Here is a 13092-nt window from a genome sequence, read left to right on the forward strand (position 1 = left end):
CTGTCTGAGCTGCTTAGCGAGATTGTGTAGTGTTTCCTCCCTTGTACGACACTGTTTTATAGCAGCTTTTACATACAGGCGTCGTTATGTCAGTGGGTTCACCATCAGTGTCAGCTAGGTAGGCAAAATAGTCCCACTGTCGACTTCAGCCAGTTTTTTTAACCAGTACAGGGCTTTGAGGTATCATTTACGCTGTTGCTGTCAGTAGTAGACACCATGAGGCACTGCTTTTCTCTCAGTCAGAGCTAAGGGTTGCGCTGTATTAACAGAGATTAATTCTCAGCTGAAATGTCCCCTGATCACGACACATTTAACAGAACGTTGGGAAATTTTAACACTGAACCATTTTTCACAGAAAATTACCAAAAAAGTACCAAAATTTTCAACACTAGTCCTTGACACTCATGAGTCTCCTCCAATACACATAAATGTACCAGCTGTTTCACCTTCAAGTGAGGAGCTTCCTGCTGTCACCCAAACAGGAACATAATCCCTCACTGGCTTCCCACCCACCCATTTTCAACAGTAATACAAAGTGTGTGACGCAACATGCAATCCAACCAGTTCAGCCCTTCACAAATACCCTGAAAAAGGAAACAGTGGCATTGTTGTCTGAGCCAACATTGCAGTGCTGTATGAAAGTATGCATTTTGCAGCGGAACAGATTTGTCGACAGTGTCGTGCTCCAGATAATGACTGATAACATTGTTTGCACACATTACACTGTTTCTCCGAATGATTGCTGTCAGCAGAAGCAGGCCCGGGTTTGATGTGTCTCTTTCTCTCTGTTTACTTCTGCCTTTGTGTTCAGAATGCTGACAAGGCAACACGAGCCAGCCCCTTTTCAGGAGAAGTCACAGTACACTCACACACACAAACACAAACAGAGACACACTCGTCCACAACATCTTCATTTCCAATTCCCTTGTTGTCTAAAGGTTGTAAACCCACTGGTTGTTTTTTGTTCTTTTTAAAATTTGTCTCTTTTCTATGTCTTCTTTGGTTTGTTATGTGTATAAAATCAAAAAATCTGATATGTGACAGCACCGTATGGCCAACACGTGGCTATCGACAGCTTTAAACCATCAGCTGAAAGTGTTTATGAGCTGCAAAGCATTGTCGTGGAGAGGCGAGAGGAGCGTGCAAAAATATTGCTAGTAGGAATATTAAAGGGAAGGGAGGGTCACAAAACAAATCTGATGGGGTGTCCGAACAGTCGCTCCACAAAACAAACCTTTTTGTTTACTTTTATGTTCTTTTCTTTGGTATTTTTTCATATTTCTATACTAGTGCTAAATGGATTATTAAAACTGATGATGAATATTATGATTAAATTGTTGTTATTATTCCTATTGAAGAGCAAGAGGTTCTATAGTGTGACTGTGGGTGGAGGGTGGGGGACGGGTGGTGTTGGGATGAAGGTGCCGTGATGTTCTTCGGAGAGATCGCCCTGTTGTTCAAACCTATAGACACACAAACTTCTTTTGGAATAAAAATATTCAAACAGTCTCACAGTGACACGTCTGTTGCTTTATGAGAGGAAGGTTTGCTGCATTTTTCCATCTCTTGTCTAACTATCTTATAGGGAAACACTGTCATAACGCCAGAGGTGGAAGAAGTACGCAGATCTTTTATTCCATAACAAGTCCTTCATCCTCCATAAGCAAAACGTACTTAAAGGAATACTTCAAATGACCATTTGTATATCAGTCACTCGCCCTGTGTTACGTCCAAGTCATGCAGAAACCTTTTTTAGTTTTTCTCGCGTGCCTCCGTTGAACAAAGAATCCAAAAATAGAAAATTCTTGGTGAGTTGTAATAAAAGGGGTCCGAGTTTGACAGAAACAAAACTTTATCAAAACATCAGTTTACAAACTCTCACACAGCTCGTGCAGTATAACTTAAGTCTCGTTCATCTAGTCGTTTGCTCAGCACTTCCCAAAGAGACAGCTCTCTCCAACAGGAAACTGAACCATTAACAAAAACTGATTTTACTTTGGTGTTGTAAAAGGTTAGTTTTGCAAAGTCACACAATAGGCTAGTTCGAGATGAACTGTGCCCCCCTAAGTCTGTACAGAAAGTCACAGAAACACTCACATCCTGTTGGATCTGATGTCGATAATTAAAATGTTATCAGACTCATATATCAGTTTGTTCTCAGTCTCTAATTGTTTTCATCATGACAGAGTATCCTATTAAAATGCCTCACAGGCGATCTGTAATTTATGTTCATGGCTCAACCTCTGTTTCACATAAATTCTCATGTAAATCAGCATTATATCAGTTTGCTGCTGCAGAGCGGACCTGTCCCCTCAACTACACAGGCTAAATAAATTGTGTTAATGTTTTCAGAGGAAAAAATACAAGACAACAGCTTTTATTAAAGATCAGTCAGATATAGTCAGGCCTTCATGTTATTTTAAGAATCCTCCCATCTCACTGATCATGTCTTGCTAAATACTTCAATGATTTAAACAGTCCAGTGTTAATGTACAGTAGACTCTGTATAGTTTATGATGAATGTCTTTAGTCTCTGACGACTAAACATCACCGTCAGTCACACAACATGTTTTATGTTAACAAAATAAACCTTTAAATCAGACAAATAAAATTTAAAATCGCTGAAATTTAAGAAAGTTTGTCTATAAAGTCATCTTGTTGAGTGAACTTCTAAACCAATCAGCTGTTAGATCAGGTGAGAGCCAGGCGTTTCCCATCATGCCTTGGGTCTTGCAGTCGGTGGAGAGCAACTGCAGCACCTGGCTCTAAAAACTGCGGCCGCTTTGCTCCTGTGAGATTATGACTGTATGCTTTTGTAAGACGTCAGAGCAAGTCGGGATGAAATCAGACACAAATCTAACCAACATGCATTGTGCAGCGATTGCTGTTGCTCCAATCTGCGCGGACGAGCCTTAAAACACTGACAAACGTCTGATTGAGGCAGCGGTAAAATCACTGTTTCTGTCAGTTAAGTCTGGCTTTAAAGAGAGTATGAATAAGGGAAGTACTGAGCATATGACTGGATAAATGAGACTTGGTTTATACTGCACGGGTTGTGAGAGTTTGTAAAAGGTTGCTTTGATATCATTTTGCTTGTGGTTGGACCCCTATGACTTCAATTCATCAATAATTCCATCTGTTTTGGGATTCATTGGTCACCATTGAGGCATGTGAGTCTTCACAAATTAACCGTAACACGGGGTGAGTGATCAATTTACAAATGGTCATTTCGGGGGTAAAGTTTTCCTTTAAAGTATGAAAAATAAAAGTACTGTCTTCCACTCCCTTCAAACAGCGTTTACCTTATATTTCTTATGTGTCTCCTGTTGTTACAGAACTCTTCAGAACATACAAACACTGAGAAACCACAGATTTAGTAAGCTCTGTAGAAAAAATGCGTAACTTTATGAAGCAAAAGCCACTAACAACAAGAAGTTATGGTTCAAAGCAAATGTAGAGACGATTTACAGTTTCCGTCAGTCATCGCCAGCCTGATCTGATAAACAACCAACAGGACTGAATATCTTAGAAGCATTACACTGATTGTAAACAAATCTTAAGCACAGACTTTTAGCAGAAAACAGATGTAACTGCACAACAAATTAAAAGATGTAATGAGCCCTTATGTTAGTCATTTTACACATTAAAAAACAACATTGAGTTCTCACGTATCCCGACAGCACAGATGGTAACTGTAATCAAATTTCTTAAGCACTAAATGTCAATATAGTACAAATGAAACAACACAGGAAATAAAAAATGAGCCCGCAAGAGTGTTTCACACAGCAGTCACATATTCTGACAGCACAGAGTGAGTCTAATGGTCATGAGTCGTTTGTTTCACCTGCCATTCTCTACCTGTCCACCAGATGCCCTCAGACCTTCCCACTGGTCCCAGTCACCTGCCCTCACCTGCACACCTGTTTCCACTCTCCCTAATCAGCCCTGCAGTACATACACCAGCTCCTTCTCTCCAGTCAGATGCCAGTTTGTCAGTGGTGCTTCATGCCATTGCTTTCCTGTCTCTGTACTCTGCAGGAGTCTTCCCTTGAAACCTGTGTCTGCACCTGCCTGCACCTTTTCCCTGCGCCGTCACCATTGCATGTGGATTTTCAGTTACTCCCATTTGTCTTCCAATCATCTGTCCCAGTGTGTCACGTTCACGTCAATGACAGGAGCATGTAACCAGAGCCGAGGCCCCTCGACGAAAAATCAGGGTGTTATCAAGTCAGTAGGATTCCTCCTTTGGGGACCGTCAGTGTCTTTACAAAAATTCATAGCAATCAGTAAAACAGTATTTGAGATATTTCAGTCTGAACTGACGACTAATGTTGCTGAATTGCAGAGTGATTATTGTAACAAATGGGTCCAATATATTGTAGCTTATATTCAAGTTTATAAACCAGAGTTGTATTTACATATTTGTTTTACCCTTCACTGCCATTTTGGGCTCCCATTACAGGAAGCAGGAGAGCTCTTTTTTTCCCAGTGTTAATGCTGGGTGAGCAGTTTGGACAGGATTGAATGGCTGCCAATGTTTGGATTACTCATCCATTGTTTATTAAATCCAAAGGTTTTGTTAGTTAAAACTGGATGCATGACATGAGTGACAATCATAGAGGAGTACCACACAGTGAAATTTAAGAGAGCGGGAATTGAGTTGAATTGAAAAAAGGAAAAAAGAGAGAATAAGAGTATGAAATAGAAGTTTGGAAATATACAGCAATGAAATAAAATAAAATTGAAATGAAAATGTTTGTTGTGCTGAGGCTCGAAGTGTGCAATTTAACTTCTTTAGGTCAGGATGTGTTGACAGTTTTACTTCAGCCAAAATGATGCTAAATGCAACAAACAACAACTTTAAGAGTCTTTTTTTCCCTCTTCAAGGAAAAGACAAAACTTAATTTTTCAGTCTCTCTCATTTAAGTTAACAACCATCACTTCGAAGTGTGTGACATCCTCATTGGTGCAGACTGTGTGTGTTTGTCACTGGATGAGTGGACCAAGATCCTGTGTGTCAGAAAGTGTTTGGAGGATAAGAAATCAGTGCTGTCTTATTCAGGGTGATTTGTTTTAACAGACATTTTTTTGTCATAGCAACAAAATAATTAAAAACAATCGACTACAATTTAAAGACGGAGCCTCAAACCAGCTCCAAGCTCACCTCGTTTCATTCACACACCATTGCACCACCTTCATCTGAAAGACAGAGAAGCTCAGCGGAACTGAAACACACACCAGGCCATATAAGTTAATGTGGTGTTTTTTAGAAAAAGGGAGAAGAGAAACTTACCATAACAGACACGGTGTTCGACCAAAACCTCACGTCTAGGTAAAGAAAACAGGTATTAGTTGTTTTGCATTTGACCACCTGGTGTCAGAAGTGAATTTTCTTCCAATAAAGGAAGGATAAAGATTTAGTAACTGATCAAAACTAGTTTGAGTTTGCTTTTCAGCAGCTCACACTGTATACCCCCACATAAAATACACACCTTATTCTGATGATGATGAAGTAAGTTGTGACTAGAATGGTCACTACTATCAGCACAAACACCCCAGCAGCAATCATTCTTGGTAATATCAGCTTCCCTCCTGAGGAAAAAACACGTCCTATGATCAACTCCAAACCATGTGAGTCTTTCGTCAGTGATGTTGTGTTAACCCGTTCAGATCCCCTGTTTATTCCAATGGATGTGACTTTTCTAGGATGTCTAGATCTACGATTACTATCACCTGACTCCACCCAAATGCACAGACGTATTCAATAGGATGTCTATAAACCAATCACATTGTTTTACATAATTTAAAATGGACTGCATCATAGCCACGCCCCCTTAGTTAACAAGCATGGCCAACCATGAGTCAAGGAGGGCGCACAAGGCAGGTTTCAGTCTATCTTACGAAAACTCTGTTTGTGTGTCTGTTCCACGTTTTTCTCCTCACTGACGGATAGGAATGAAGCAATATTACATCAATTGGCCAAAGGGGGGCGCTATAGCAACCGATTGAAATTGCAAACTTTGAATGGGCATATCTCATGCCCCGTATGTCATAGAGACATGAAACTTTGCACAGAGATGCCTCTCCTCATGAGGAACAAATTTGCCTCAAGAACCCATAACTTCCGGTTATATCAGATTTTCCGCCATTTTGAATTTTTTGAAAAACACTTAAAATCAATCTCTTCCTAGGAAGTTTGACTGATCTGCATGAAACTCGGTGAACATAATCTAGGGACCAATATCTAAAGTTCCCTCTTGGCAAAAGTTGGAAAACTTACTAAAACTGAGCTTCTATAAGGCAATGAATATTGCGGAGGGCGTGGCTCGTCACATAAAGGTGTATAACATCTCAAGGGTTTCACCGATCACCACGCAACTTTGTAGGCATATGACCACACATAATCTGAGGGGACCCCTCCATTATTGACCCCATCAAACAAAATGGGGGCGCTACAGAGCTAATTTCTTATCTAGGCCTAACCGACATATCGATTTTTACTAAACTTGGTAGATATGTAGAACAGGACGCCTCAAGGTGACTGGAGAAATTTAACTCTAATTGGCAACTGGGTGGCGCTATAACAACAGAAAAATGCTTAAAAATGGCTAAAATGCGACTGATCACTGTCGCTCCCCCTGTGGCCGAGTGTTGTTGTTTTTTCTAATTTTTGGTGTGACTAAGAAAATGAACAGGGAAACACTGATCTGTTTGATTTTCTAATGATACGGTCAGTTTATAAAGCATTTCATTGATGACCTACACAGAATATTCATCTCGGAAGGTTTTTAACATACTGTTTCCTGGAGATAGTATTCGGTTGGCGGCCATATTGGATTTTGCCACCCTGGTCATCAGAATACCAATCTGCGATGCCACAATATCCAGATGTCTTCTACATATATGTACCAAATTTGTTTTTTGTTTTTTTCACAAACTGAACAATTGTCTTGATTTTGTGAGCTACATCGCCCCGCTGCCTTGAGATAAATCAAACTTAAGTTTTGGTAGGCCCCTGCCTACCTATAGACTTGTGCCTGCCTTTGCCCCATGTGTGTTTGCCCCTTCTGACTGCCTGTTAACTTAAACCCTGCTTTGATTATTGATCACATAAACTGCATTTTAATTTTGCCCATTCTGCTTACGAGTTCAGCTTCTGAGTCCAAACCTTATATGTGAGAGCAGTTACAGATATGACTTCAAATATTTGATGCTCACCTTGAACAACAAGGTTGGTGGTTCCTTCAAATGAGCCACTGGGAAAAGTTACAATGCTGCAGGTGTACGACCCTGCATCTGTCATCTGTACATCTCTAATGATCAAAGATTGTTCTTCAACCTCCACTCTGTCCTTCAGAAATGTATTGTAAACACTAACTCCAAAATTAACATTGAAAACAATAAGGATGATGTTCTCTCCTTCTGGTGGCTTGAGCTCCCACCGAACCTGAGTAATATCAGCGTGTTGTGGTCCCTGGATGAATGTGCATGGCAAGGTGACATCATGCCCCAGGTATCCCGTCACTTCAGGCCAGACTTTGACTCCTTGTGCCTCAAGAACTGCTAGAAAAAAGGTGAAATTGTGGCATGAGATTTGTGATTCATCAATCAAACCGTAAACTTTATTGTTATTTGCAATTTCACCTTATTTTAGATGTAAATGTCCTACTGTAGTTTCCAACATATTTGTTGCAGTTATGTGTTAGCTTCACAACACAGTCTTAAACATTTTGAGGGGCCTGCCTGCTCTGCTCAGCTCTGCTCTTGTTTTGCTCAATGTTCTTCTTCCTCTTCTTCCTACCATGAAATGTCGCAAATATGTCAAACTTCCTCAACTGAAATTTGGGGTTGGATGATAGTGCTGCAGTGACCATCTAAAGTTAAAAACGTTTTCAAAATTCATAACAAATCAGCTGTACGTGTTACGACTTTGCAGCTTTCACTGAAATGTAGCCCCAGCTGAGCAGAAGTTTTCACACACTTGGACCTGGTAGGAATTAGGAAGTCCAGCACTCTGTTTTTACATAAAAACTGTTAGCTAATTACACCTAAGTGCATCCACATGTTTCACTCAATCAACACCAAATTCACAGCACAGCATCTTCAAACTATCCTCCAAAAACAATCCAGCCTTATTATTGAAATATAAAAAATGAGCCCAGACTGCATGAGAATGTTTCAGTGTAAACATACTGTAAACAGCTGCTGCAGATTTTTGCTAAATAAATCTCCTATGGGGGCGTCGGTGGCTTAGTGGTAGAGCAGACGCCCCATGTACAAGGCTGTTGCCACAGCGGCCCAGGTTCGACTCTAGCCTGTGGCCCTTTGCTGCACGTCACTCCCTCTCTCTCCCCCTTTCACGCTTGTCTGTCCTATCAAATAAAGGCAAAAAATGCCCCCAAAATTATCTTTAACAAAAAAAAAAAATTCCAGTGTTCATGAATAATACAGCAACACATCCATGTCACGGTAGAAGCAGTGTTGAATTTTAAATTCTTACAAAGTGAATTTTTGACGTTTTGAATTTTATCCTCAAATTAACAATAGCAGTCAATGGAAAAAAGAGCATCAGTTTGTCACTTATGGAGCAATCAGTCTTTGTTAAAATAAATAACAGACATCTTCATGTTGTTTAGATGAAGTACATACATTTTCAGAATTTTGTCTTTAACATTTTATTTTTATTTTTTTTTTTTGTTTACACAAGTTTGAAATGTTCCTTTACATGCAACTCTGTTGGTAGCTCAACAACATCATGACTTACCTTGAAAGTCTAAGGTTGTGGGTTCATTCGAGGTCTGGGTGATGCAGAATAAACATGCTGATAGCTACGCAGGCATAGGTCTTTCTCACAGCGGACATTTTGACTTGTCATAGTAGGAAAATTCCAGTTGTTATAAATAACACCAATGATGGCTCTATTCTGTTCCAGAGAGTGACAGACAATCAGTGATGGATAAATTCCATTTAGCTGCTTTATTTCAGTATCCTTGATTCTATTATTTAGACCTGTGCTGTTCCTGTGTGACACGTCAAAATGCCTTCCCTGAAAAAAGGCCTATTGTGCTGTGTGGATTAGAGACACATGATTTCTAAGTTATTTTAATTTAAGAAGTTGAAAATAGTTTAGATCTGGGTATTTCTCATATTTCTGTCTCCTCTTCCTTTTTTCATCGTCTTTCTCTTCCTTCTTCTTCTTCTTCTTCTTCTTCTGCTTCTTCTTCTTCTTCTGCTTCTTCTTCTTCCTCCTCCTCAAAATGTGGGCCCTGTCTCACCGCTGTACGGCAGCTGTAGTTTAATCATTGTTTTTAATAAGCTGTTGTCCCCCCAGGCTAACACTCCCCTGTGCACACACAAGGTAATCTGAAGTACATTTATTCAAGTACTGTACGTAAATACAAGTGTGCGGTACTTGTACTTTACTTGAGTACTTTTTATTTATGTAAATGTACTTTATATTTTTACATCATTGTGTTTTACTTGACGTTATTCGACATTTAACAGCGTGTCAGTTGAATTTTAGATACAGAACATGAACAACTTGCAAAATATGATGCATTGTTATAAATTAAACAGCCTAACTATGTGTCCAGCTAATATACAGTTCATCTCAAACAGCAAAAATATTAGAACATTAATATGCACCTTAATGCACTAGTAACAACAATCCAATGATATAACACGATGAAAGGGGCCACGCCATTTCCTGATGAGTACTTTCCAAGTGCTGCTGTAAGTATATTTTGCTGCCAACACTTTTACCTAAGTACCGGTATTTAAAACCTGTTGTCTTACCTGGGATTGTGACATGAATGAACCACAGAAGGAGAAGGGGTGATCTGCTGCAAGTTTTCATCGTGCCCACCTCCATGTCAACTAAATAAACACTAACCTGTGTGTGTGTGTGTGTGTGTGTGTGTTCGCAGTTTTCTTGTCTTCTAAAAATAGTCATCATGATTTCCTGTAGTTCATTTCTCTCTGTCGTCTTCATTAATCTTCAGAAGCACAGTGACATCATGTGGCCAAATGATGATGATGATGATGTGCAGAGAAAAAGTAATGGATAATACCAGACAAGTTGTACATATGCGTCTAAAATAAGGTGAAATTACTATATGATGTTAAGTTTGAGAATGCACACTCAAGCTCACTGGTGCAGACCAGTCAGTCAGACCACCATGTCTAAGTTAAACCAGCCCTGCAACTCTGTTTACAAACAATGTTTTATTCCCTGAACATGTTCAGCTATCTTTTCTTCATCAGGGTGGTGTTTCCTTAATGCTCAATTATGGATGGGGGTTCATTTCCTTAAGTTTTTATAGAAAGTCTGCTGTGGAAATGCATGTCTTATAAGGTGAAACGAAAAACCAGGACCCTATAAACTCAGGACTAAAGCAAAGGAAAGAGTGGGTTAAAGTTTTTCACCTCTTGTGTGTGACTTGTAATGTTAATCAACTTCAGCAATATACTCTTACTGTGGGTTTTGCACCTTCTAAGGGTGCAAAAGTAAGTTCCCTTTCAGCTCATAACGACAGCTACAACAGTAATACTTCTACCGCCACTTCTGTTTTAAATGTTTTACGATACTGATTTAATACTGAACAACTAATCCCCTTTTCTCAAAACACTTACAGCTACTGCGCTGTAGACAATATCTGTCAAAGTTTCCAATTTCTTTTATTTTAGGAGCACAATATTCACTAACATGAAGTGATCATCATCAAAGAGACTTCAGGTTATCTCTAAAAATGCTCTCACTAGGTGCTAAAATTAAAAAACCTAGGGCAGTTTTCACAAAGCTTCCTAACACATAGAGTTGCTCCTAGTGATGAAATTCTTAAAATTGTGATATTTTCTTAGAATTTCTCCTTAAAGTTAAGACTAGGTCCTTGTGAAGATAAAAATCAATCACAGGGCATCTTAGACCTTCTAAGAGCTCCTATGGTGAAAAACTGTTAGGAGCAGGGAGGAGGACTTTTCAGATGTTTAAGAGTTTCTTGATCAGAGGAGAAAATGGTGGAAACAAAGGTCAGAGAAATATTCTCCAAATGTTGGATGTCATTGAGTAAATGAAATTGAGCAGATTAGACTTCGCAGCAGTGATGACTTAAGTCTGTCTCAACCTTCCATCAGCAGAGTGATCACACTAACAATGACAACACTTTCACAGTCAGCAGTTTCATTTCCACTGGGTGTCCACACCTTACTCATAAAAGAGTGTGTCTGTGACAACCAGTCACATCTGTTAACAGACTGCATCATACCGAGTAACTAAGGTTAAAGTTTCTGTCCCTTGCTTGCTCAGAGTTGCTCTGAGAACTTTCCTGAACCACTTCTAAGCTTGGACTCCTTACTAAAAATGTTTAGGCTTAGTTAGGAGCTCTCTGAGAGTGTTCTCAGAATATTTGTGAATACAGCCCCGGGTCAGAAGGTGATATGGGTTGGTTCATTGGTCTCATGGATGGATTACTTAGCAGGCTTACCAAGCATAGGCCAATGGCAGCATTAAACAGAGCCACTGTTAGAGTTTTGTTGAAAAGTCAATGAAAATACAACAAAGAGACACAAAACAATCCCAAACAGCAAAACAAGCATGAAGAGGTTCAAATGACCAAAGAGGAATGCAAAAGGACTACAGAGAGACACAAAACAACCACAAAGGGATGTGTAACCACACCAGCTCAGGACCTCCAGCTCCAGCATCTTCACTTGCACGATCGTCGACTTGGTCCTTTTCAGCCGTTTAAATGGACTTGAAGGAGTGACTCAGCATTTTTGGGTCATATGTGAACACTCCAAGAGAACTCAGACCCCTCTGAAGCGAACCTAACTCAGACCACCTCCCACTTCATGTCTGCAGTGCAGTTCACTTAACCTGTGCCTTGTAAACACAAAGCAATCCAGGTTCACTTTGCTCTTTGCCATTGTATTTAGCCCCCTAGATCACATGCTGTTGCACTGGGACACTTGAAAAAAAACAGATGAAACAACGTCGGCCTGTAACGCTTGCAAAGACACAGGACGAGGAGTAGTTTGGTCCACGGAAGATACTGCCTGTCTCCAGATGTGGAATGTAGAATACATCAAACGGCAACAATCTACAGCACAGAGACGCGAAGATTTCCCTCCAAGTTTAAGTTCATCGGAAAATTAAGGGCTTCATTACCGCACTGCAATGCCATCGATATATATATATATTGTATACAGGCTATGGTGTGAACAGAAAGAGGACTGAGGCTCCATCAGAGCTGAAGTCGACCTGAGAGAGAACTGAATCCTCTTTCAAATGAATTGACAATGTGAACACAAAAAGAACCAAGTCCCTTTTCTGTAGGTCCACTTTTTGGTGCACTTAAGGAGGTCTGAGTTTGGTTTGTTTAAAAAGGACTCTATGTGAAAACACCCTTCGACCAGCCACCTGAACAGATGATGCAATAATTTGTTGCACAACTTTCTGCACAAACCATCAGACACCATATCAGGGAAGCTCATCTACACACTTGGTGTCATCACCAGGGCCTTGACCTGACTGCTTATCATCAGTGACGTCTGGCACTTTAGAGAAGTGTTGTCTTTACAGATGGATCCTGGTTTACACTGTATCGGGCAGTATGGCGTCGCAAGTATGGACGAGCGGTTTGCTAATGCCAACATTGCGAATAGGGTGCGCCATGGTGGAGGTGGGGTTATGGTATGGGCTGGCAAAAGCTACAGACAATGAACGTAGGTGCGTTTTATTGATGGCAGCATGACTGCACAGAGATGCAGTGACGAGATCCTGAGACCTTTTGTCATACCATTCATCTGCGGCCATGACGTCCTGTTGCAGCATGATGAAGCAAGGCCCCGACCTATATCGATCTTTACACAATCTCTGGAAGCTGAAAACATCCCAGTTTTTGTGCGGCCTGCATATTCACCAGACCTGTGACCCTCTGAGCATGTGGTATTTCCTGCCACGATCACAATCAACCTCATCATCCACTTTGTCCTCAGAGTCACATTTGTTAACACAATAGCACATGACTAATATTCTTTCATTCTCAGTTGTGCTACAGTGACACGTATCTGCAGTTTTTCTTCTCATGTCTG

General features: G+C 40.3%; 1 protein-coding gene across 1 annotated transcript; it reads right to left on the reverse strand.

Moving 5' to 3' along the window:
* Positions 1-3134: 3134 nt before the first annotated feature.
* Positions 3135-9885, reverse strand: LOC144464496 (nectin 1b-like). Its single transcript, XM_078171692.1, has 6 exons — positions 9796-9885; positions 7219-7563; positions 5493-5592; positions 5294-5328; positions 5165-5199; positions 3135-5010 (listed from the first exon to the last, which is right to left on the reverse strand). Exons 1-5 carry the CDS (start codon positions 9869-9871, stop codon positions 5171-5173), a joined length of 585 nt encoding a protein of 194 aa, XP_078027818.1. The 5' UTR covers positions 9872-9885; the 3' UTR covers positions 3135-5010; positions 5165-5170.
* Between the last annotated feature and the right edge of the window lie 3207 nt (positions 9886-13092).

Source organism: Epinephelus lanceolatus, chromosome 10 (genome assembly GCF_041903045.1).
Source record: "Epinephelus lanceolatus isolate andai-2023 chromosome 10, ASM4190304v1, whole genome shotgun sequence".
NCBI classification, from domain to species: Eukaryota; Metazoa; Chordata; class Actinopteri; order Perciformes; family Serranidae; genus Epinephelus; species Epinephelus lanceolatus.

Bases quoted from the DNA above. Each gene is read 5' to 3' on its own strand.
- LOC144464496 (XM_078171692.1), bottom strand. From the start codon at position 9,871: ATGGAGGTGGGCACGATGAAAACTTGCAGCAGATCACCCCTTCTCCTT. The intron at 5,593-7,218 runs GTGAGCATCAAA...TTTTTTCCTCAG, and splicing joins CACCAACCTTGTTGTTCAAG to GAGGGAAGCTGATATTACCA. The intron at 5,200-5,293 runs GTAAGTTTCTCT...TCTGTCTTTCAG, and splicing joins CGAACACCGTGTCTGTTATG to ATGAAGGTGGTGCAATGGTG.